The following is a 24234-nucleotide window of genomic DNA, read 5'->3' on the forward strand; positions in this document are numbered from 1 at the left end:
TTTTTAGGTGCACCCAGTCCTGCAGTTCAAAGCCTGGGAAGACTCACCATCATCTTCCTCCTCCTCATACTGCTAATAAGAATCAGCAGCTGTGTTTCTACAGTGATAATTTGGGTATGCACGTTCGTGATGTTCCAATCACCAAAAAGGCTATTGATTTTAGGATTCCTGAGTACCTAAAAGCTACTTAAACATCCAGGATAAAACACCTCCACCCAAGAATATAGGATCAGAGTTCAAATATTCCCTTGGCCATTTTTTTTTTTTTTAAAGAAAAGGCTGGAAGGACATTTCATAAACAACTAGAAAGATTCTGCAGTGAGACTGCTTTGCAAGTGACTTTAAGTATTCACTCTATGTTAAAAATAGCATGGATAATGTAGGCCAGGGGCTAGCAAGCCCTTTCTGTTAAATATTTAGATGTTTCAGGGCTGCAATCACAGTGACCAGTATTGGGGAGAGTGATTAGAAAGTGCCATGGTACTTAATCCAGTTATTCCCCCAACACCTCCAAGAGGTAGCCAAGTTCACACACTAAACAGAGCTACTGCAACAGTTCTAATGCTAGTCCTTAGATTCTAGTTCCAGTTCCGGTTCTAGTGGTTAGATTCCAGTTGCATCATTCCAACTGTGAGCCTTCGCTGCTTTAACATCTTTGCCAGGAGGTGCAAAGTTCTCTGGGAGGGAGAACTTCGCTTCAATTTCATACTGACAGATTGAAACATTCAGGTAAGGGACACCTGTAGTACCAACCTGACTGTGAGGGGAAGCCCAAGAACTCCAGTGAGTCTGTGGACGCTACAGTGGGACACCATCTCCTGAGCCACACCTTGTCTAAGCCAGGACTACCCCAGGACTGTTTCGAGAATGATACCAGGTTAACCAAAAAAATACGTAGGTAAGATACAGATAGTGTGGAAACCGGAGTCAGAGGAGTCCGTCACAATTGATGTTGATTTAGGACTGTCGCAGGAAGACCCAGGGAAACCCACGCCAAGGTTGAGCTGGGGATGTGTCTGCCTCCAAAGTATCCTCCTTTCCATCACCCACCGCCAGAATATCCTAGCTCTTCTGCACCTCACCTGCGTAGAATACAGGTGGACTCTAGAAAGTGGACTTTCCTCGAGGCGTATGCTACAGTCTTTCAATAGCCATTCTGTAAAGGCACACAGTGCTTGAGGGCTGGTAAGGTTCTTGTTCACGCACCAGCTCACTATGTCCTGAATCAAAGGACGAGGAATCCAGTCTCAGTCTGCCCTCTACTCTTTGTGACCTCGGACTAGTCACCTGGATGGGTGCTTAGTTCCTTCGTCTCCCTATCTGTAAATTCTGAGATTACGAGGAGGCCGGGATTGAAGTCGATGGCCTCTGAGCTCTAAAAGCTTCTGGACCAGCCGGAACACGGAAGCACTGGACAAATAGCCAGTTGCATACACGGGGAAACTGAGGCACCGAGCACCCCGGCCCCAGGTCACTCTGGCTATGCCACTGCAGGGACCAGGCCGAAGCCCAAGTCTTTAACCCTCCAGTCCCGAGTTCTTTCTCCTTCCGCGGAGCTGAGGAGAGCGGCCAGGAGGGTCCTTGTCCCGCTGGGGAAAGGACGGTACCCATGCACAGGGGTGCTAGAAAGGGACCGGGAGAAGCCTTACCTTCCCAGGTTGAGTCCAGCCACTAGCGCCTCTCTCTCCCAATCTTAACCCGTCACCCCCTCACGACTCCTCGAACGGCCCGTCCACTTCTACCCGGCTCGACGTGTCCACGACCGCCACCGAGGCCGAGGATTTCCCGCCCCCTCCCGCCCCCTAGCATTACCGACCAATCCCTGCACGGGACTATGAAGCTCCGACCCCCTGCGGGCCGCAGAGGCCTGACGTCACGCGGCGCGCGTGCCCGCGCGAGCCTCTCATTTGCCTTTGCCCCACCTTCTCCAGAGCCTAGACTACTTTCGGCCCAGAGATCGTGAGGGAGTTCACCCTGCCGGAAAGGAGCACGCCGCCGCGGCATTTTACGACGTCGGCGGTGACAGGCCCTGGGAATCTGGAAATACCCAGCTTCCTCCCCGCAGCCTGGTGAAAGCCAACGCAATGTTCGGTGCGGGGGACGAGGACGACACCGATTTCCTATCGCCCAGCGGCGGGTGAGTGACACTGAGAAGTATGCGCTGGAGGGCGTGGCTGAGAGATACCGGCGGATTGTTGGAGGGGGGTCGATCTCTTCTCAGGCCTTTTCCCAACTTCCGGGGGGAGACTCTTGCCACATTCCAGTGCTCTACACCTCTCAGAATCTGGGCAGAGCTTCCAACTGTGCTGACTCTGCCAATCTGAGGTTCGGGACCCGGCATCTCTCTTGGCGCGAAGATAACCCTGGGGTTTGCCTTTTGCATTCTGGGTCACAATTTCTCCTGTGAAATGGGAATGATTACTGATGAGACTTCCTGCCTCAGAATTTTTGTAGGAGTCAGTTGGGGCTGATAAGAGACACTCTCTTCTCCGTGGAGAAGGCGATGACACTTTAGAACCGGGCCCTGGTGGGTCAGCTCTAGCATTCTTCAAGCCCCAGCTCGGATGTCACGTTTTGGATGCTTTTCCTTCTCCTGCAGCCTCAGGCGGAATGAATTGCTTTCTCTTCCTTATTCCTACAGTTAGGTGTGTTTTCCTCTATTCTTGTACCCCGAACCTATTAGATTATGAGTCCTCACAGGACAGGGACTGCTTATGTTGTTCATTTCTGTCTAGCACTCAGCATGGTACCTAGCACATAGTGAGTGCTCAGGAAGTGGCTGTTGAATGAATAATAGCTGCGAAACTGCACTTTGTAAAGTTTAAAGCTTAAAACCAACGTAACAGACTTCCGTCATTCTCCAGTTTCCTCAAGCGTTATATTAATATATACCAGCCTGGGATAGAAATCTTTAAAGAGAGGCAGGGTTTTGTCTCTTTCAGTGGTCAGTTTAGCCTTTTCCATTGTGTTGTGCCAGTGGACAGCTTGACTTCCTCCAAACTTGTGAGCTACCAAGCTCTGATCATTGCAGAGCTTATCTTTGAACGTATGCTTAACAAGTTTTGTGCATGCTGAAGAATGTACTGGAAAAATGACAAATACACCACATATGCTCCTTAATCTGCTAAATACTAAGAGGTTACAAAAATGATTAAACTGCTGTGCCTCCCCTTAAGTTGCTTAGAGATCTATTGGGCCATGTGGTTTCTGTTGCAACCACAAATACTCAGTTCTGCCTTGTAGGGTGAGAGTAGTCATAGACCATACATAAACAAATGAGTTAATAGATGAATGACCATAAAATGACACTGGCCTTCTTTTGTCTTTAAATAGGAGCTTTTGATTTACACTGACTAGCTCTATATTACCTATCCTTAAGTCTTTTCACCCTCACCACTCTTTTCCCTTCGTACCCCCCTCTTTAGATGGCCTGCTTTCACTTAGTTCCACTTTGAGTTCTTTCCGTTTCTCAGTTGTTTTAGAGTTAAGCTGTGCTTTGGTTCCTTTTTACCCTGTTCCACCCAAAACATTAACAAATCTCCATACAGTCCAAACTCCTTGCTGCTGTTGACTCTGTAGCCAGCTTTTTGAATTAATGTTCCTTCCAACAAACCTGTTTTGTGTATAGCCGTATATTAGACCACTTGAAAATTTCGAAGGTTATACTTTAAATTCACATCCTTCACTATGTGAAAGTATTTGGGAGAAGTCTGTAATGTTAGGGCTCCCAACTTTCTTGCAACAGTCAGTCCAAGCTGACTGAAAATTATAGGATAAGTAATGACAGTCATGTGCTCTTTTCCAGATTCCTGGCCAGAGATAAATTCTTGGTGGCTAAACTATTCTTTTTTCCTGAGCAGGCTTCTCAAGGATCTGGCACACTTGAATTCTAGGCATGTGACTGTACTCCTAGACATAGACAACAGCTAATTTGATGATAAAAGACATGCTAAGCAAAGTTACAGTTTATTTTTGTTCCCCATGGTTATCAGGAAAACCAAATCAAATTTAACACTGAGAATACAGAAAGTTTCACCAACGTTCTCTGATTTAGCTATTCCTTTTTTGGTTTTCTCTAAGGAAGTAGAACATATGACAGTGAATACTGCAGCTGCTTTTCACTTCCTTTTTTATAGCCATGTATTAGTATAAGTATACTTGCTTAAGTTCCAAGTCTCTTGATTTAAACACCTGACTTGCTTGATTCCATTAAGGATATTCAAGCCTAATAGAAGTGGAAGTATCTGATAATCTGCCTTCTGAATTTCTAGGCCTCTTAGAGTTTACTGTTAATGTGGAAGTAGTAATCAAGAGGCTTGCTTTTGTTTGTTTGTTTGTTTTAGCCCATTCCTCACTGTTGTGGGAAGTAATAGTAATGAAGTAATAGTACTTGGCTTCAGCTAGGTACTATAAGATAGGAATAAGGCACAGTTTCTGTCCCTAAGAAACTTTTATTTTAGTAGTAGAATAAAATCAACCCAGGAATAATAATCACAGAACATTTTTAAAGGGCCAGTTATGTATATATTTGTTTTAGATTATAAAGGTATGTGTAGGCAGATCTGATTAGCATAGTAATGGTAAATCACCAATCTAAAGAGGGTAAAAAGATAAATTAGCTGATCATCAGAAAGCATTTTAAGTTCTGTAAAAGATAGGAAAAAGCCTAGATCCTAATGTTGATTCTATCCCCAGTTAGGAATGTGACTTTGGACAGATTATCTTCCATCCTTGTCTCTCCATACCCCAACCTATTCAATAATGAGGTTTGACCTAGATAAACTTGGAGACCTTTCCCCGTTCTATAGTTTTAATGTTAATGCTAATATCAGTTTATGGTTGCAGGTCAACTTGTATGTCAATCAAGCATGCTTCCACCCTTGCAGGGGTATCTGAGTTGAACCACGTTTTGAGATAATAGGATGTATTCACAAGTATATAAATACATAATCTCTGCTTACTCAATGCCACACACTGTTCTAAGGAATACATAGACATTGTATTTATTCCTTCCTTCTACTCTATGAAGTAATTTTACCTGCTATGCCCAGTTTACAAGTGAGAAATGTATATATACATTAGTGTATTTACTCTTCTCTATGAGGTACTATTAAATATTATATCCATTTTACAAATGACAAAGGCTCAGAGAGGTAAGTTGTCCAACATCATGCAACTAGAAAGTAATAGAGCCTGGATCTGAAATCAGGTAGGCAGATTCCACCAGACCTGCCTATGTGCTATTGTTGTTATTATTGAAATAGATGTTTGATGTCAGTTTATTTAAAAAGTATTAATACTTTACCAACAAAAATAATCCATTTATTAAAATATATTGATACAATATAAATGCATGTGTTTTTGTTTTTGATGAGAAAGAAAAGTAATATAAAACTGAGGTGAGGTGAGGTCATTGGCGACTAAATGCATTGTCTAACATTTTTTTTTAAATGTAGTTAATGTTGTAAGGACTTTTCCTATGAATTATAAACATTGACTCAAGTCCAGAGTTAGCAAACTCATTCTTGCCAACATAGGGAGAGTGTGTACATTTGAGAGTTCTTTAGTGGTGGCAAAATCTAAAATTTATTCATTTTGTTGATTTATTTATTTTTTGAGACAGGGTTTTGCTCTGATGCCCAGGCTGGTGTGCAGTGGTATAGTCATGGCTCACTGCAGCTTTGAACTCCTGGGCTCAAGCAATCCGCTTGCTTCAGTCTCCCAAGTAGGTGGGACTATAGGCGCATGCCACCACGCCTGGCTAATTTTTAATTTTTTGTAAATATGGGGTCTTGCTATGTTGCTCAGGCTGGTCTTGAACTCCTGGCCTCAAGCAGTCCTCCTTTCTCAGCCTCTGAGAGTGAGCCACCGTGCCCTGCTAAAAATTTACAAGTAACTTATCTCCCAAGTTGATGTAGAGTCCATTAAAAATATTAATAAAAAATGGGGCTGAGCGTGGTGGTTCAAACTTGTAATCCCAGCACTTTGGGAGGACAAGGTGGGCGGATCATGAGATCAGGAGATTGAGACCAGCCTGGCCAACACAGTGAAACCCCGTCTCTACAAAAATACAAAAATTAACTGGGTGTGGTGACGGGTGCCTGTAATCCCAGCTACTCAGGAGGCTGAGGCAGGAGAATCGCTTGAATCTGGGAGGCAGAGGTTGCAGTGAGCCAAGGTCGTGCCAGTGCACTCAGCCTGGGCGACAAAGCTACTCTCCGTCTCATAAAAAAAAAAAAAAGGCTGGGCGTGGTGGCTTTGCGCCTGTAATCCCAGCACTTTGGGAGGCTGAGGTGGGCGGATCACCTGAGGTCAGGAGTTCAAGACCAGCCTGGCCAACATGGTGAAACCCCATATGTACTAAAAATACAAAAATTAGCCAGGCATGGTGGCAGGTGCCCGTAATCTCGGTGATCAGGAGACTGAGACAGGAGAATCACTTGAATCCTGGGGGTGGAGGTTGCAGTAAGCTGAGATCCTGCCATTGCACTCTAGCCTGGATGCCAAGAGCAAAATTCCATCTCAAAAAAAAAAAAAAAAAAAAAAAAAAAAAAAAAAATTGGAATTAATCTGAAAACTAATTAGGTTGACCTGGCTTTTGGATTGACTTTGTAGTCTTCAGTTGGCTGGTCTTTAGAACATCTATGGAAACACAGTTCACTTATGACATTCTGGTCTTTCCTTTTAAAAAGGCTATGCCTGCAAAATTAAAACAGCAAGCCCAATACCAATGGCTTACTGAAGCTAACAAGGACATTCTTTTCTTATATGTTATCTTAACTAGGTGCTAAGCTTTGTACATTTTTCACTGTGTTAAAGACAGTGAAACCTAGCTCTTCCAGAATCTTATTCCTTTAGGCAATTTGCCCAAATTTTCCTGCCTGAAAGGAAAAATCTTGCTCTCTTCTAAATTCCATAAGCATTCCTTGATGTCTTTTTAGGCCAGTGCTGCTCTCACACAAGCACTGCATTTACAATCTCGTTTAAACCTCTTACTCCTTTACAGTAGGCATTTCTGGCCTATTTACAGGAAACAAACTTACATTAGACTACTTTGAGAAAAGAAGGTAATAGTTTCAAGTCATATCAAATTTATTTTGTAAAATGCTAGTGCGTATTTCTCTATACATAAAACTAGTTTTGAAAAAACCTGAAAAGCCAAAACAACTTGTTGGGAAGTTTCAATGTTTACTTCACCTAAACTAAGGACGCCTTTGGAGAAGAGGCACTCAGAGCCAGACTAAACTTTGAATTCATTTATTGAACCTATTACATACCAGACCCTGGGCATACCTCTTTTTTTTTTTTTAGATTTGCTTTATTGTGCCTTGCAGTTTTTTTTTTTTTTTTTTTTACGAAATGAAGGTCATGGCCAACCCTGTGTTGAGCGAGTCTGTTGGCATAATTTTGCCAACAGCAAAATTGCTCCCTTCGTGTCTCTGTGTCACATTTTGGTAATTCTCTTAATATTCAAAAATATTCTCTTGGTCAGTTGCAGTGGCTCACACCTATAATCCCAGCACTTTGGGAGGCTGAGGTGGGTGGATCACTCGAGGCCAGGAGTTTGCAACCAGCCTGGCCAACATAGCAAAACCGTGTCTCTACTAAAAAATACAGAAATTAGCAGGGCCTGGTGGTGCGCTCCTGTAATCCTAGCAATTTGGGACGCTGAGGCATGAGAATCTCTTGAACCCAGGAGGCGGAGGTTGTAGTGAGCCGAGATTGTGCCACTGCACTCCAGCCTGGGCGACCGAGTGAGACTGCATCTCAAAGAAAAAAAAATAATTTTATATATATATATATATATATATATGTACACACATACACACACACATCCTTTGAATATTTCAAACTTTTTCAATGGCATTATATCTATTATGGTGTGATCTTTGGTGTTACTGTAATTGTTGTTGTCACAAACCACGCCCACATAAAATAGTGAACTTAATTGATAAATGTTGTGTATGTTCTGACTGCTCCACGGACTAGCAGTTCTCTTTTTTTCCTCTTCTTGGGCCTACCTATACTCCATGACTCAGCAATATTGGCATTAGGCCAATTAATAACCCTACAATGACCTTAAGTGTTTAAGTGAAAGGAAGAGTTGCACATCTCTCGCTTTAAAAAAGGTAGAAATGATCAAGCTTTGTGAGGAAGGAGTGTAAAAACAAAGACAGGCCAAAAACTAGGCCTCTTGTGCCAGTTAGCCGTATTGTGAATGCAAAGGAAACATTCTTAAAGGAAATTAAAAGTGCTTGCTCCAGTGAACACACAAATGATGAGAAAGCAAAACAGCCTTATTGCTGACATGGAGAAAGTTTGAGGGATCTGAGAGAACATCAAATCAGTCACAAATTTCCTTAAACCAAAGCCTAATTCAGAGCAAGGCTCTAACTCTTTTCAATTCTGTGAGGGCTGAGAGAGGTGAGGATGCTGCAGAAGAAAAGTTGGAAGTGAGCAGAGGTTCATGAGGTTGAGGGAAAGAAGCCATCTTCATAGCATGAAAGTGTTAAATGAAGCAGCAAGTAATTTCCATCTGCAGCAAGTTATCTAGAAGTTCTAGCAAAGAGAACTGGTGATGGTGGCTACACCAAACAACAGATTTTCAATGTAGACAAAACAGCTTTCTATTGGAAGAAGATCTAGGACTTTCATGGCTAGAGAGGAGAAGTCAGTGCTTGGCTTCAAAACTTCAAAGGACAGGCTTACTCTTATTAGGGGATAATGCAGCTGGTGACTTTAAGTTGAAGCCATTGCTCATTTACCATTCCAAAAATCCTAGGGCCCTTAGGTATTATGCTGAATTTACTCTGCCTGTGCTCTGTAAATGGAACAAAGCCTGGATGACAGCACATCTGTTTATACCATACTTTACTGAATATTTTAAATGCACTGTTGAGACCCACTGTTCAGAAAAAAAAAAAAAAAGCCTTCTTTTAAATTGTTACTGCCCATTGACAGTGTACCTGGTCACTCACAAGCTCTGATGGAGATGTATAAGATTAATGTTGTTTTCATGCCTGCTAACACAACATCCATTCAGATCAGTTCTTACCATTTAAGAAATATGTGTCATGGCTGAGCACAATGGCTCACACCTGTAATCCCAGAACTTTGGGAGGCTAAGGTGGGTGGATCACTTGAGCCCAGGAGTTCAAGAGCAGCGTGGGCAACATGGTGAAACCCTATCTGTACAAAAAATACAAGAATTAGCCAGGTTTCTTGGTGCATGCCTGTAGTACCAGCTACTTGGGAGGTTGAGGTGGGAGAATCCACAGAGTGTGGTGGTGCATGCTTGTAGTCTCAGCTATTTGAAAGGCTGAGGTGGGAGGATTGGTTGAGCCCTGGAGGCAAAAGCTGCAGTGAGCCATGAACACCCCACTGCACTCTAGCCTGGTGACAGATTGAGACCCTGTCTCAAAAAAAAAAATTGTTTTAAAGAGTTAACACAGCAAGCCTGAGACTATTATTCCTAAAAAGCCCTGCTTACAAGGTTGGCTCTTGGCTGATATGTTAGTCTGTTTTCTGTTGCTTGTAACAAAATACCTAAAGTGCAATAAAGAAAAGGAATTTATTTTTTACAATTATGGAGGCTGTGAAGTTCAAGGTCAGAGGGGCTGTATGTGGTGAAGGTCTTGTTGGTAGGAACTCTCTGCAGGGTCCTGAGATGGCTTGGGGCATCACATGGCAAGCATGCTGGATATACTAGCTCAGATCTTTCTTCCTCCTCTTATAACGCCACGGGTCTCATTCCCATGACATTTATGATGATCTAGTAATCCTTTTCTTTTGGTTTAGGGAAGACAGGGTCTTGCTGTGTTACTTAGGCTGTGATGCAGTGGCATGATCATAGCTCAATGTAGTCTCAAACTCCTGGGCTCAATTGAGCCTCCTGCCTCAGCCTCTCAAGTAGCTAGGACTCCAGACGTTTACCACCAAGACTGGATAATTTTTTTTTTCTTGGAGACGGAGTCTTGCTCTGTTGCCTAGGCTGGAGCGCAGTGGCGCAATCTCAGCTCGCTACAACCTCTGCCTCCCGGGTTCAAGCGATTCTCCTGCCTCAGCCTCCTGAGTAGCTGGGATTACAGGTGTGCGCCTCCATGCCCAGCTAATTTTTGTACTTTTAGTAGAGATGGGGTTTCACCGTGTTGGTCAGGCTGGTTTCAAACTCCTGACCTCAAGTGATCCTCCTGTCTCAGCCTCCCAAAGTGCTGGGATTATAGGCATGAGCCACTGTGCCCAGCCAGCCCATGCACTTTTTACTTTTGCTGATTTTGCTGTATATCCTTTTGTAATAGATTTTAGTCATGAGTACCACATCATGAGTACCAATGTATGCTGAGACCATAGAGTCCTTCTCTGGAATCCTTGAAACTGGCGGTGGTCTTGAAGCACAAAAGGAAGAACAAGTTTTGCTGGGGCAGTGGGCATTGGAGGATATGAGTTCTGGTTTGGCCATGTTACATTTGTATTGCCTGTGGGATATCTATGTTGTCTGGCACTTGGGAGCAAGTTCTGGGCTGGGAATACAGATCTGAGCATCATCAGCATTTGGATAGCATTTGATACCAAGGTAAATAAGTAGAGAGAGACAGTATGAAACACTACCAAGAGAGAGAAAGCATGAAGCCCTGGAGACATGGACATTTAAAGATTGGGCAAATGAAGAAGAAGAGCCCAAGGAGTTAAAGAGAAGGCAGAGAAATGGGACAAAACAAGCCAGGGATTGCATTAGTATTTATTGATATCTTATTTGGACCTGTTCCTTCCACAACCCCTGCAGAAGTCAAGAGAAGAATTTCAAGAACAAATTAATTAACAATATAAAAAGGTGGTATGAGATCAAATAAGATAAGGTCTGGTAAACTGGGTTTAGTAACAAAGAAGTTGTTGATGATCGGACAGGCCTGGTGGCATGTGCCTATAATCCCAGCACTTTGGGAGTCCAAGGTGGGTGGATCACTTGAGGTCAGGAGTTCGAGACCAGCCTGCCCAACATGGTGAAACCCTATCTCTACTAACAGTACAAAAATTAGCCGGGTGTGGTGGCACGTGCCTGTAGTCCCAGCTACTTGGGAGGCTGAGGCAGGAGAATCGCTTGAACCTGGGAAGCGGAAGTTGCAGTGAGCCAAGATCATACCACTGCACTCCAGCCTAGGCAACAGAGTGAAACTCCACCTAAAACAAAAACAAAAACAAACAAAAAATTGTTAGTGATCTTAGCAAGATGAGTTTCAGTGGAATGGTGGGAGCATAAGATTCCTTGCGTGGGATGATGAAAGAATGGTTCTGTTAGATGAAAGGATGGCAGGGACCGTGTTTGATGGGTAAGTTTGTATCATAGCTTCATTTCAATTGAATAAACTGGCAAAAAGCAGGAGGGGGAGTAATCAGTAAGGGTGACTAGAAACTGATTTGCTAAAAGCAAGAATTTACAGTTTGAAGATATCATAGAGAGCATCTGAACTAATCGCTTCAATTTACAGGTGGAAAAACTGAGGTCCAGAAAAAAGAAATGACTTGACCAAGATCCTGGGGATGAGCAGGGTCAACTGATGGTGTTCAAATCACATACACAATCTTGATTTCAAAGACACTTTGCTGTGTCCAGTATTTTTATTTCTTTTTTCTTTTCTTTTCTTTTTTTTTTTAATCAGCTTTCCTAGCTGGAAGTGCTTCTAGTATTGAATGGTGGGATGTCGTCAAGGAGGTATTTGTTCAAGGTTGGAGATGAGCAGCTTTTATGGTAATTCCAGGTTTGGGATATATCAATGGAATTTCATTTTTCTTTTTCTACTGACAGTGCCAGATTGGCCTCCCTTTTTGGTCTGGATCAGACAGCAGCTGGCCATGGAAATGAATTTTTCCAGTACACAGCCCCAAAACAGCCTAAGAAAGGCCAGGGAACTGCAGCAACAGGTAAGTTAAGAGTGTATTGCCTGGGCGAGGTGGCTCACACCTGTAATCCCAGCACTTTGGGAGGCCGAGGCGGGTGGATCACCTGAGGTCAGAAGTTCGAGACCAGCCTAGTCAACATGGTAAAACCCCATCTCTACGAAAAATACAAAAATTAGCCAGTCATAGTGGCATGTGCCTATAATCCCAGCTACTGGGGGGGCTGAGGCAGGAGGATCTCTAGAACCCAGGAGGCAGAGGTTGTAGTGATCTGAGATCGTGCCACTGTACTCCAGTCTGGGCAACAGAGCGAGACTCCATCTCAAAAAAAAAAAAAAAAAAAAAACAAAATAAAAGCAAGAGTGTAAGAGTGTATTAGGGTTCTCTGGAGGGACAGAACTAATAGGAAACATGTATGTATGAAAGGGAGTTTAATTGAGAATTGGCTCACACGATCACAAGGTAAAGCCCCATGATAGGCCATCTGCAAGTTGAAGAACAAGGAAGCCAGTAATGGATCAGTCCGAGTCCCAAAACCTCAAAAGTAGGGAAGCCTACAGTACAGCCTTCAGTCTGTGGCTGTAGGCCTGAGAGCCTCTGGCCAACCACTAGTGTAAGTCCAAGAGTCCAAAATCCAAAGAACCTGATGTTCAAGGGCAGAAAGCATCCAGCACAGGAGAAAGATAAAAGTCCGAAGACTCAGCAAGTCAGCCCTTTCCACCTTCTTCTGCCTGCCTTATTCTAGCCATGCTGGCAGTTAATTAGATGGTGCACACCAGATTGAGGGTGAGTCTGCCTCTCCCAGTCCACTGATTCAGATGTTAATCTCCTTTGGCAACACCGTCACAGACACACCCAGGATCAGTACTTTGTGTACTTCAATCCAATCAAGTTGACACTCAGTATTAGCCATCACAACTGGCACTAAGATTGTGCCTTAACAGGTTAGATGGAAGGGTTAGCAACCTTCCAAAAGTGAATGCCAGCTTGTGTATCCTCGACCAGTCTGGCTAAGCTCACCCCCAGTGGTGGGTGCTTCTCTAAGATCTGGGATCCTAATTTCTAGCAGCTGGATGGTGTGCGCTTTCTTGGGAACTGATGGAGAGATTCAAAAGCAAGGCTTTCTGCCCCATGTGGACACCGCTCTCCCAAACTCTGCCCAAGGCACTCTTAAGTAGACACTGTCCAGTGTTTTGGCAAGAAGGAAGACCTACTTTTCACTTCCTTTATCTGGGCAGGTTAGCTGTAGGCTCCATCCTGAGGCTCCACACCTGTAGGGCCCCACTCATTAGCATTGTCAAATGATACAGTTCTAACACATGTAGTTTTAAGATCTTGGTGGGCTTTTATTTGAGATTCTAGAATTGGGCAACACTTCATTCTATAAAATGGAATGTTGTGATGAGCTGAGCAGAGGAGGTTGGCTTTATAGGCAGAAAAGGCCTGAAGAAAGCAGAAATAGAACAAAAAACAACTGGTCACTTCAAAGTTACTTCTGTTGTGTAGGTTAAAGCAAAGGGGCCTTCCTTCCTTACCATGCTGGCTAAAATTGGATTATACAAAAGATGTTCCTACCACTCTTATCACTCAGGAAATTACAAGAGATTTGGGAGCACTGTGTCAGGAACCGAGGACAAAGAACAAACATATTTCATATTATACCACAACCTATAGGCCCTTTACAGAAAATGTTTGCTGACCCCTGCTTTAAGTATTACCTATTGCTTTAGGCAGTTTTGCTATAGGTGCTTCTCTTGTTTTCCAAGTCATAACCTGGCCAGATTTCTAGTAGGCTGTGCTTTTATATTTCCCATGGCACATCTCTTCATCAGCAGTGTGCTTCAGAGTTGAAGTGGTTGAGTTAATGGGAAAAAAAGGAAACAACCTTAGTCACCACCCAATGAAAACACTTGATTTTTTATTTTACTTAGTTTTGGAAACAGAGTCTTGCTTTGCTGCCCAGGCTGGAATGTAGTGGCTATATTCACAGGTGCCATCCCAGTGCACTATGGCCTTGAACTCTGGCCACTGCACCTGGCTGACTTGATTGTTTAAATCAGAAGACAGCAACTATGAGTTTGTTATGCTTTTAGCGGGGAGCTATAGAGGCAAGATCGCCTATACAGTTTTCTTTAGGCATTTACAAATAAATAAAGTAGCAATACAGAAGACCTTCTCTGTTCAAGGAAAATTTTTATTTTTAATTTTTTTTTTTTTGAGATGGAGTCTTGTTCTGTCACCCAGGCTGGAGTGCAGTGGTGTGATCTTGGCTCATTGCAACTTCTGCCTCCGGTGTTTCAAGCAATTCTCGTGCCTCAGCCTCCCAAGTACCTGGGTTTCAGACCTAGGCACTATAATGGTATAATTGTATGAGGCACTTGGGTGATTAGAAGCTCAGTTTCTTCACCCCCAGACTAGATCATAGGGCTGCTTTGTGGATCAGTTAAGGATAATAATAATAAAAGCATTACAACACTAACTGTGATCTTTATAATAAGATCAATTTTGAAGCTAGTTCAATGGTTAAAAATTAGTTTAAGGCTGGGTGTGGTGGCTCATGCCTGTAATCCTAGCACTTTGGGAGCCTGAGGCAGATGGATCACAAGGTCAGGAGTTCAAGACCAGCCTGACCAACATGGTGAAACCTCATCTCTACTAAAAATACAAAAATTAGACGGGTGTGGCGGTGCGCACCTGGAATCCCAGCCACTCATGAGGCTGAGGCAGGATAATTGCTTGAACCTGGGAGGTGGAGGGTCCAGTGAACCGAGATCGCGCCACTGCACTCCTGCCTGGGTAACAGAGTGAAACTCTGTCTCAAAAAAAAAAAAAAAATTTAGTTTAAACCTAGAAGTGAATGACAACTTTGTTTTCTTGTTCATCTTCAGGAAATCAGGCAACACCAAAAACAGCACCAGCCACCATGAGCACTCCCGCAATACTGGTTGCAACAGCAGTCCATGCATATCGATAGTAAGTCGCTGAGAAGGAACACTCTCTAAAGTTTGGTGGAAGGGTGTGCAGTTAAGCTACTTTTTCTCGAAAAACTCTGTTCGTTGCAAAATGGTTATTCAGCCCTTCCACGGACAAAATCTCAGTAGTACTTTTAACATCTAAATTGGAGATTTCTGCCGTAAAACTTGAAAAGCCATTATCTTGTCTACTCTCTTTAGGAAGTGCTTGTACCCTCAACAACTGTCAAATACTCAAAGAGAGCCTCTCCACTGAGATAGCAAGAATGATAGATATTTATATTTAAAGAGTAAGGAAGTAGCATACGAGCTTTAAACTATAAACTGCTGGGCTGGGTGTGGTGGTGCTCGCCTATAATCCCAGCACTTTGGGAGGCTGAGGCAGAAGAATCACTTGAACCTGGGAGGTGGAGGTTGCAGTGAGCCAAGATCGTCCCACTGCACTCCAGCCTGGTGACAGAGCGAGACTCCATCTCAAAAAAAAAAAAAAAAAAAAATCTAACTGCTCACCTGTGTGCCTGTCTAGAGGCTGAATGACTATTGTTCCCACTTCTCTATGGCAGAAAAGAAAGCTGGTTCTGTAGAGTTTAGGGAAGTATTAATACTTGTTGTTTCTCTTCCTTCTATAGCACAAATGGTCAATATGTAAAGCAAGGCAAATTTGGTGCTGCAGTTCTGGGGAACCACACAGCCAGAGAGGTGAGAGTGCTCCCACATCTCATGTGTATTCAGATGTCCCAAATAATACCAATGAGTTGGCTTTTATCTGACCTGCCCAATGTTTTGTTTATCAGAAGATAAAGATGATTGTTTGTATTGAATGTTAATTTATAATATCAGGTATATAGTAAATGATCACATTTTGGTTACTATTGTGCATTCAAACAAATCCAACCATTCAAAATTGTTAAATTTGACCTTTGTGATATGATCCTACCTTACGAATTTGGGCATTTTTTGTTTGTTTGTTGTTTAATTGTGGGATGCGTGTGTACACAGACACATACACGAACACATATATATATACACACATACATATGCATATATAAGATAAAATTTGCCATTTAACTGTTTTAAGTGCATAATCCAGTGCTATTAATTACATTCATAATATTGGTTGAGCAACCATCACTACTATACATTTCCCAAACAGAAACTGTAACCATTAAGCAACAACACTACTTCTTCCTTTTCCCAGCTCCCCATAAGGTCAAATCTACTTCTTGTTTTTATGAATTCGCCCTTTCTGGGTACCTCATATAAGTAGAATCATAACAGTATTTGTCTTTGGTGACTGATGTATTTCATTTCGCATAATGTCCTGAAGGTTCACCCATGTTTTAGCATGTATCAGTATTTCATTCCTTTTCATGGCTGAATAATATTTCATTATAGGTATATACCACATTTTGTTTATTCATTCATCAGTTGATGGACGCTGGGGTGTTTATCCCTTTTGTCTGTTGGGAATAGACAAAAAAAGTATGTACCATGAAGACTGACATAAAAGTATATGGTCAAGTTCCTGTTTTGGCTCTATACTAAGAGTGGAAATTGCTGACTCGTATGGTAATTTTATGTATTGCTTTCTGAGAAACTGCCAAACCGTTTTCCACAGCAGCCGCACCATTTTACGTTCCCACAAGCAATGTATGAGGGTTTCAGTTTGTTCACATCCTTGCCAGCATTTTGTTATTATTATTATTTTTAAATTCTTGCCATTCTAGTAGGTGTGGAGTGGTACTTTATTGTGGTTTTAATGTGCATTTTACCCAATGTCTAATGTTGAGTATTTTTTCATTTGCTTATTGACCATTCATGTATTTTCTTCGGAGAGATGTCTATTGAAGCCCTTTGCCCATTTTAAAAATTGGATTTTTTTTTTGTTGTGGAGTTGTAGTAGTCTTTTAATATATTCTGAGTATGAAACCCTTATTTGCAGATATTTTATAGATTATCTTTTCACTTTCTTGATAATGTCCTTTGATGTACAAAAGTTTTTAATTTTGGTGAACTCCATATTATTAATTTTTTTCTTTTGTTACATGTACTTTTAGTGTTTTATCTGAGAATCCATTACCAAAACCAAGGTCACGAAGATTTACCTCTATGTTTTCTTCCAAGAGTTTTATGATTTTATCCCCTATATTGTTTTATACACAAGTTGGGCCTACAGTCAAAAATTACTTGACATGTGAAGAGGTGGGAAAATGTAACTGATAATCAAGGGAACAAATAAACTAGGAGCAGACTCACAAATAATCTAGACATTGAAGTTAACATACAAAGCACTTAAAACAACTAGGAATAATATCTTAAAGAAATTAGAGGAAAAGTACAAACGGAATGAAAAGATGGAGAATTTTAAAAATTAGAATCTATAAGAATAATCACATGGCATTCCAGATTTGAAAAATACAATTTCTGAAATTAAGAACATATTGGATGGGTTTAACAGAGTAAGAATACAGCAGAAGACAGAATTAGTGACTTCGAAGGCAGTTCCATAGAAAATATTCAGACTGAAGCACAGAGAGAAGAAATAATAGAAAGAGACTAGGGCAAAGATTGATGTGGGACATGGTCTAACGTCCATATAATTGGAATCCAAAGACAGTAGAATTACATCTTGAAAGTGCTGAAAGGAAAACAAAACCCTGCCTATTACAGAATTCTGTAGCAACAAAAATGTTCTTCGAAAATGAAGGCAAAATAAATTTTCAGCCACACAAAAGTGAGAGAATTCATTGTAGTAGATTTGCACTACAAGGAACATTAAAGGACATTCTTTAAGTTGAGGGAAATGAATGTCTGTGTCTTTCAAAAGACATGGAGAGACTGGGTGCGGTGGCTCACGCCTATAATCCCAGCACTTTGGGAGGCTGAGGCAGGTGGATCACCTGAGGTCGGGAGTTCGAGACCAGCCTGACCAACATGGAGAAACCCCGTCTCGGATTGTAAACTAGTTCAACCATTATGGAAAACAGTATGGCGATTCCTCAAGGATCTAGAACTAGATGTACCATATGACCCAGCCATCCCACTACTGGGTATATACCCAAAGGATTATAAATCATGCTGCTATAAAGACACATGCACACGTATGTTTATTGCGGCACTATTCACAATAGCAAAGCCTTGGATTCAACCCAAGTGTGCATCTGTGACAGACTGGATTAAGAAAATGTGGCACATATACTCTATGTAATCTTATGCAGCCCTAAAAAATGATGAGTTTGTGTCCTTGTGTCCTTTGGCTAGGGACATGCGATGCAGCTGCGAAGCCATCATTCTTAGCCAAACTGATCACAAGAACAGAAAACCAAAGACACCACATGTTCTCACTCAATAGGGTGGGGTTGAAACTGAAACAATTGAGCATCACTTGGACTCGGGAAGCGGCCGAAACATCACACATCGGCGGTCCTTATCCATGGGGGAAGGGGAGGAGGGGGAGGATTGCATTGGGAAGTGGTATACCTGATATAAATGACGAATGTTGGGGATGGGTGCCTTGACGGAGTTTGATGGGGTGCAGCACACCAACATGGCCACAAGTATACATATGCGAACAAACATGCATGTTATGCACATGTACCCTAGAACTTAAAGTACAATAAAAAAAAAAAAAAATTAACCAGGTGTGGTGGCGCATGCCTGTAATCCCAGCTACTTGGGTGGCTGGGGCAGGAGAATTGCTTGAACCCGGGAGGTGGAGGTTGTGGTGAGCTGAGATCATGCCACTGCACTCCAACCTGGGCAACAAGAGTGAAACTCCGTCTCAAAAAAAAAAAAAATGACATGGAGAATGTTCATAGAAGTATCATTCATAATAGCCTCTAGCTGGAAACAACTCAAATGTTCATAAACAGAAGAATGAATGAAGAGTTTATGGTATATTCACATAATATAATACTACATGACAATAGAAGAGAAAGTACTGCAACATGAAGTATCAGGGTTTACTCTTACAGATACGGTGAGTGAAAGAAACAATGCAAAAGAGTATACTCTGTATAATCCCATTTATACAAATGTAAGAATAGCAAAATTGGGTGTGGTGGCTCACACCTGTAATCCCAGCACTTTGGGAGGCTGAGACAGGCGGATCACCTGAGGTCAGGAGTTCAAGACCGGCCTGGCCAGCATGGTGAAACCCAGTCTCTACTAAAAATACAAAATGAGCAGGGCGTGGTGGTATGCACCTGTAGCCTCAGCTACTCGGGAGGCTGAGGCAGGAGAATTGCTTGAACCTGGGAGGCGGAGGTTGCAGTGAGCAGAGATTGTTCCACTGCACTCCAGCCTGGGCGACAGAGAGACACTGTCTCAAAAAGAAAAAAAGAAAAAAGGGCAAAATTAATCAGTGATAGAAGTCAGAATATTGGTTACCCCTCAGGGTGGGGATTACTGACTAGGAATAGGAAGGGCATGAAGGAGCTTCCTGTGGTGTGGGAAATGCTCTGCTATTTTAAAAATCTGGTTAATGGTCACGTGGGCATATATACATATAATGTACATGTATTTTATGTTTTTCATCAATTTAAAACAATTTGTATTTTCTTTTACACAACCAGCCACTCTCTTTTAGTCACCCCTTGTATAAATGAAAACACTAACAAAACGAAGACATTGCCAATTACAGTTAAACAGCGAGGCCAAAATGAGAGATTAATGTGGATAGTGAGAAGATAAAATTTACAGTTGAGGCCTTAAAGGATGAAAAGATTTTGAGTTTAATAGCTGTATGAAGTACAACCCCTGATACATATTGCTGATTTTATGTTGCCTTTTAACTTCTGTTCTCTTTTTTTTCTGTTGTTGCTTGTCTACAGTATAGGATTCTTCTTTATATCAGTCAGCAACAGCCAGTTACGGTTGCTAGGATTCATGTGAATTTTGAGCTCATGGTAAGACTTCATCATGTAATCATTAGCTCCTTCAGGATAAGTTTACAGGAGAGATTGGTCTGATTGTACCTAGTAGAAATTAGATCCACTTGTTCATCCCTGGGTGTCCTTGTAAGTATCTAACAGAACCTTACAGAAAAGTCTCTTGGCTCCTTCTGGGAATGTGGACTAAAGGGTGAATGGTGGAGGGTGAGAGGGAAGAAGAAAAATCTCTGATACTTCTCTTTGGGTCCACCTGAGTCATGACCCTACCCTGTGAGCTTAGGCAGTCATGTTTATCTGGTATAATACTTCTTGTGGATGCATTATCTTAACATTTCTCCTTTCTCCAGGTTCGCCCCAATAACTATAGCACCTTTTATGATGACCAAAAACAGAACTGGTCCATCATGTTTGAGTCGGAAAAAGCTGCTGTGGAGTTCAATAAGCAGGTGATAATATCTTATTCTCCCTGTGAGAAGCCAGAATACTTGTTTGGATTTCCCTTAATTTTAGGGAAACATATAGAAACCCCATAATCTGCTGTGTTTTGTTAGTGACTAGCATAAAAAAACCCACTAAATTTGCCACTTCAGCCTATTGTATGATTTCAGGAAAATAATAGGAATACTTACTGAAACTGCTTGACAATTTAGCCTTTCTCTTTTTTAAAGGAGAAAGGCTAAATGTAATCTTACTATATTAAAAACTTTTCTACTACATAAATTATCTTAAGAAATAAATAAAACTATCTTTAAAAAATAGTGTTTTCAAAGAATGTTTTAGACTGGGTGTGATGGTTCACGCCACGCCTGTAATCCCAGCATTTTGGGAGGCCAAGGCAGGTGGATCGCTTGAGCCCAGAAGTTCAAGACCAGCTTGGGCAACATAGTGAAACCCCATCTGTACAAGAAAAGAGAGAGAGAGAGAGAGTAGGTTTCTACATACTCATTGTAGAAAATTTAGAAAAGCATTAAAAAAAAATCACTCATAATCTTACTACTCAAAGTAACCACTATTTCCTTTTTTCTATGCATAATATACATAAGTAGATATAATCCTTTAATAGTTCTTTATCTTGCTTATTGTATTTAAAATGTATAATTCATCTTTTCCTATCTCATGAAAACTAGTTGGAAACATTTTTGAAGGCTCCATAATATGCGTGTTGTCACTTCAAGCTACCGTAACAAATTACCATAGAGTGGTTAAGCAACAGAAATTTATTTCTCACGGTTCTTGAGGCTGAAAGTCTGAGATCAGGGTGCCAGCATAGTTGGGTTCTAGTGAGACCCTCTTCTGGGTTGCAGACTATCTTCTTCTTGTATCCTTACATAGTAGAAAGAGGGTGAGATAGTTCTCTGGTATCTCTTTAATAAGGTCCCTAATCCCATTCATGAGGGCTCCACCCTCCTGGCTTACTTACCCCCCAAAGGCCCCACCTCCTAATACTATCACACTGGGAATTAGGATTTCAGTGTAAGTATTCGGAGGGGACACAAACATTCAGCCCATAACATTTGTTTCTTAATTGATGTAATCATTACCTTATGTTATGTACTTAGATTGTTTTCTGTCTCTGCAATAAATGACACCGAGGTGAGCATTTTATATAGAAGTCTGTCCTTTTTTCCTCCCTACATATTTCCATAAGCTTTATTTCAATAAGTGAGTGATTCGGTTTGGTCAAAAGGTCCAGATATTTTTAGGTTTTTTTTTTTTTTTTTGAAACGGAGTCTCACTCTGTCACCCAGGCTGGAGTGCAGTGGCCGGATCTCAGCTCACTGCAAGCTCTGCCTCGCGGGTTTATGCCATTCTCCTGCCTCAGCCTCCCGAGTAGCTGGGACTACAGGCGCCTGTCACCACGCCCAGCTAGTTTTTGTATTTTTTTAGTAGAGACGGGGTTTCACTGTGTTAGCCAGGATGGTCTCAATCTCCTGACCTCGTGATCCACCCGTCTCGGCCTCCGAAAGTGCTGGGATTACAGGCTTGAGCCACCGCACCCAGCCTATTTTTAGGTTCTTAATACACTTTGGCACACTGCTTTTCAGAAAGATTGTACTGTTTCACATTTATAGCAATTTTCTCATCGTACGTTTGCCAGCATTTAGAATGATCCTTTTTTTCTTTTGGTCTTCATCACTTGGTAAAAATAATGATGCCTCATTGTTTTTATTTGATTGCAATAATGAAATTTCTTTTCTTTTTTTTTTTTTTTGAGATGGAGTCTTGCTCTGTTGCCAGGCTGGAGTGCAGTGGCGTGATCTCAGCTTACTACAACCTCTGCCTCCTCAGTTCAAGTGATTCTCCTGCCCCAGCCTGCTGAGTAGCTGGGACTACAGGCGCACACCACCACTCCTGGCTAAATTTTGTATTTTTAGTAGAGATGGGATTTCACCATGTTGGCCAGGATGGTCTCAATCTCTTGAGCTTGTGATCCGCCCGCCTCGGCCTCCCAAAGTGTTGGGATTACAGGCGTGAGCCACCGCGCCTGGCCTCTGGAACTTTTTAAAAGAAAATGAGCAACAAGTTTCTAATGGATACTATATTAAAACATTGATAAAATTGAGTCTTGAATCCACATTTTTCTAAACTCATAGTCTAAAGATCTTTCATAGTATATTGCTTTTGAGGGCTTAATAATGTTAAAACACAAGCCCAAGGATAATTATTCATAAATAGAATAATTATTCACAAAGATGCCTCTAACTCCTTCGTCTTAAGATTTGTGCTAAGATAATATGGCCAAATCTGTAGGTGGCATTGATGTGGATTCTGGGATTGCAACATGATTTTGTAAATGCCCTTTCTACTGCAGTCTTTAGAAGTGCTTTTTGACATTTTTTCAAAGCTCCCCTTTCTTTCCTAGGTTCCCAAAAACTGAAACAGTAAATCAGTATCATAATCAATAGCTAATGCTTATTAAGTACTTACTGTTATTTGCAAGGTACCTTGTCCAGTAGTCTACTTATATTAGCTCATTTAATTTTCATAACCATCCTATGAGATGTGTGAAGCATTATCTCCATCTTGGGTACATAGAGATTATTTGGCCAGGGTCACAAAGTTAATAAGTGGCAGTACCTGGATCTGTACCCAGACATTCTGACTACAAAGCCATACTCCTAGGCACTTTGATTCCTGGCAAGATAGCTGACTTTCATTTGGTTTATTTCTAAACATGTAATCTGTTTTGTTAGTGGATGAAGCTATTTGAGAAAGAGCAATAGCAATAAAGGAATGAGTACTTACTGAGCTTAAACTACATTTATGCTGCTTCGATTTTGTCTTGCAGGTGTGCATTGCTAAGTGCAACAGTACCTCTTCCCTGGATGCAGTGCTCTCCCAGGACCTCATTGTGGCAGAAGGCCCTGCTGTAGAAGTTGGAGATTCTCTGGAAGTGGCCTATACTGGCTGGCTCTTTCAGAATCATGTGCTGGGCCAGGTAAGAAAATGCACCTTGCAAGTTCTTTTGTAAACTTACATAGCATGAGGGCTATTCCCAGGGAAGATACTATTACTGTGAACTGCTGCTGTTGTCAAATAGGAGCCCCACTTTAGACACTGCAATTGCTTTGGGGGCACATTATGAAATGTGAATGTGTAAAAGATCCTCAGTGCCACTCTGTCACTTCAACTTAGGGAAAGTGGGAACCAGTTTCCCAAGTACTATTATTTTCGCTAGTTGTTCATGTGTATGCTCCTATACCAGTGTTACACTTGAATATATTCTTATGGGATTAAGTCTTAAAACTTCTTTTTAGACCCTCCTTACAGTTTTTCTTATAGTAGATACTGTAAATACATTGAGCTTATTGTGTTTTAATATTGTTAAGCCCTTAAAAGCAATATATTATATGAGAGAAAGACCTTTATGAGTTTAGAAAAATCTGGATTCAAGATCCAATTATATACTAATTTGACCTTGATCAAGTCATTTATACTCTTATTTTTTTCCATTTGCAAATGGAGGTTAATGATCTTGCTCTGCTTACTCGGCAGGGTTGGTGTCAGCATCAAAATGAGATGATTTATTTGAAAGTATATTGTGGATGAAAAATGCCTAAATACACAGTTGTAGGAATGTGTTTTTTTTCTAAACCTGGAAAATCACTGTTTTAGAGATACTCATTATAACACCCTTTAGCTATGATGTCATCCAACATTTCAGGTCCTTTAGAAACTATCTTCTGAGTGTATTTGACAGCCCCTATTCCAGAAGTACTGTGCTGGTATGTAGTTAGTTGAATGCCATAATGGTTATTATTATTTTTGAAATTGGCTGGCCTCATTTCCTTCAATCAAATTGCAGGTTTTCGACTCCACTGCTAACAAAGATAAGTTGCTTCGCTTGAAATTAGGATCAGGAAAAGTCATCAAGGTAAAGGCTGCACTGTGTTTTTTTATGGTTTTATCAGTTGCAGTGGGTTTAACTTAGATTAAATTGTGTGGAATTTCTTTTTTTTTCTTTTTTTTTTTTT

The 24234-nt window shown here is 41.5% G+C and overlaps 2 protein-coding genes across 5 annotated transcripts in view; one reads left to right on the forward strand and one right to left on the reverse strand.

Moving 5' to 3' along the window:
* The window catches only part of SLC31A1 (solute carrier family 31 member 1), a 43445-nt gene extending 41627 nt beyond the window's left edge, over positions 1–1818 (reverse strand). The window contains exon 1 of the mRNA XM_017875988.1: positions 1650–1818. The gene's annotated coding sequence lies outside the window, so the exon portion shown is untranslated. The remainder of the gene's footprint in view (positions 1–1649) is intronic.
* Positions 673–24234, forward strand: part of FKBP15 (FKBP prolyl isomerase family member 15) — a 60017-nt gene continuing 36455 nt past the window's right edge. The window contains exons 1-9 of one of the 4 annotated variants that reach the window (XM_017875979.1): positions 673–729; positions 1932–2137; positions 11804–11919; positions 14784–14868; positions 15497–15566; positions 19700–19774; positions 20107–20205; positions 23049–23198; positions 24066–24134. In XM_017875979.1, the coding sequence (XP_017731468.1) occupies positions 2085–2137; positions 11804–11919; positions 14784–14868; positions 15497–15566; positions 19700–19774; positions 20107–20205; positions 23049–23198; positions 24066–24134 (717 nt within the window). In that variant the 5' untranslated portion in view covers positions 673–729; positions 1932–2084. Of the gene's footprint in view, positions 730–1931; positions 2138–11803; positions 11920–14783; positions 14869–15496; positions 15567–19699; positions 19775–20106; positions 20206–23048; positions 23199–24065; positions 24135–24234 lie in introns of those variants that run through there. The other 3 variants (XM_017875980.1, XM_017875981.1, XM_017875982.1) reach the window with 3 other exon arrangements.

This window comes from Rhinopithecus bieti, unplaced genomic scaffold, assembly GCF_001698545.2.
Source record: "Rhinopithecus bieti isolate Rb0 unplaced genomic scaffold, ASM169854v2 scaffold_9997, whole genome shotgun sequence".
NCBI classification, from domain to species: domain Eukaryota; kingdom Metazoa; phylum Chordata; class Mammalia; order Primates; family Cercopithecidae; genus Rhinopithecus; species Rhinopithecus bieti.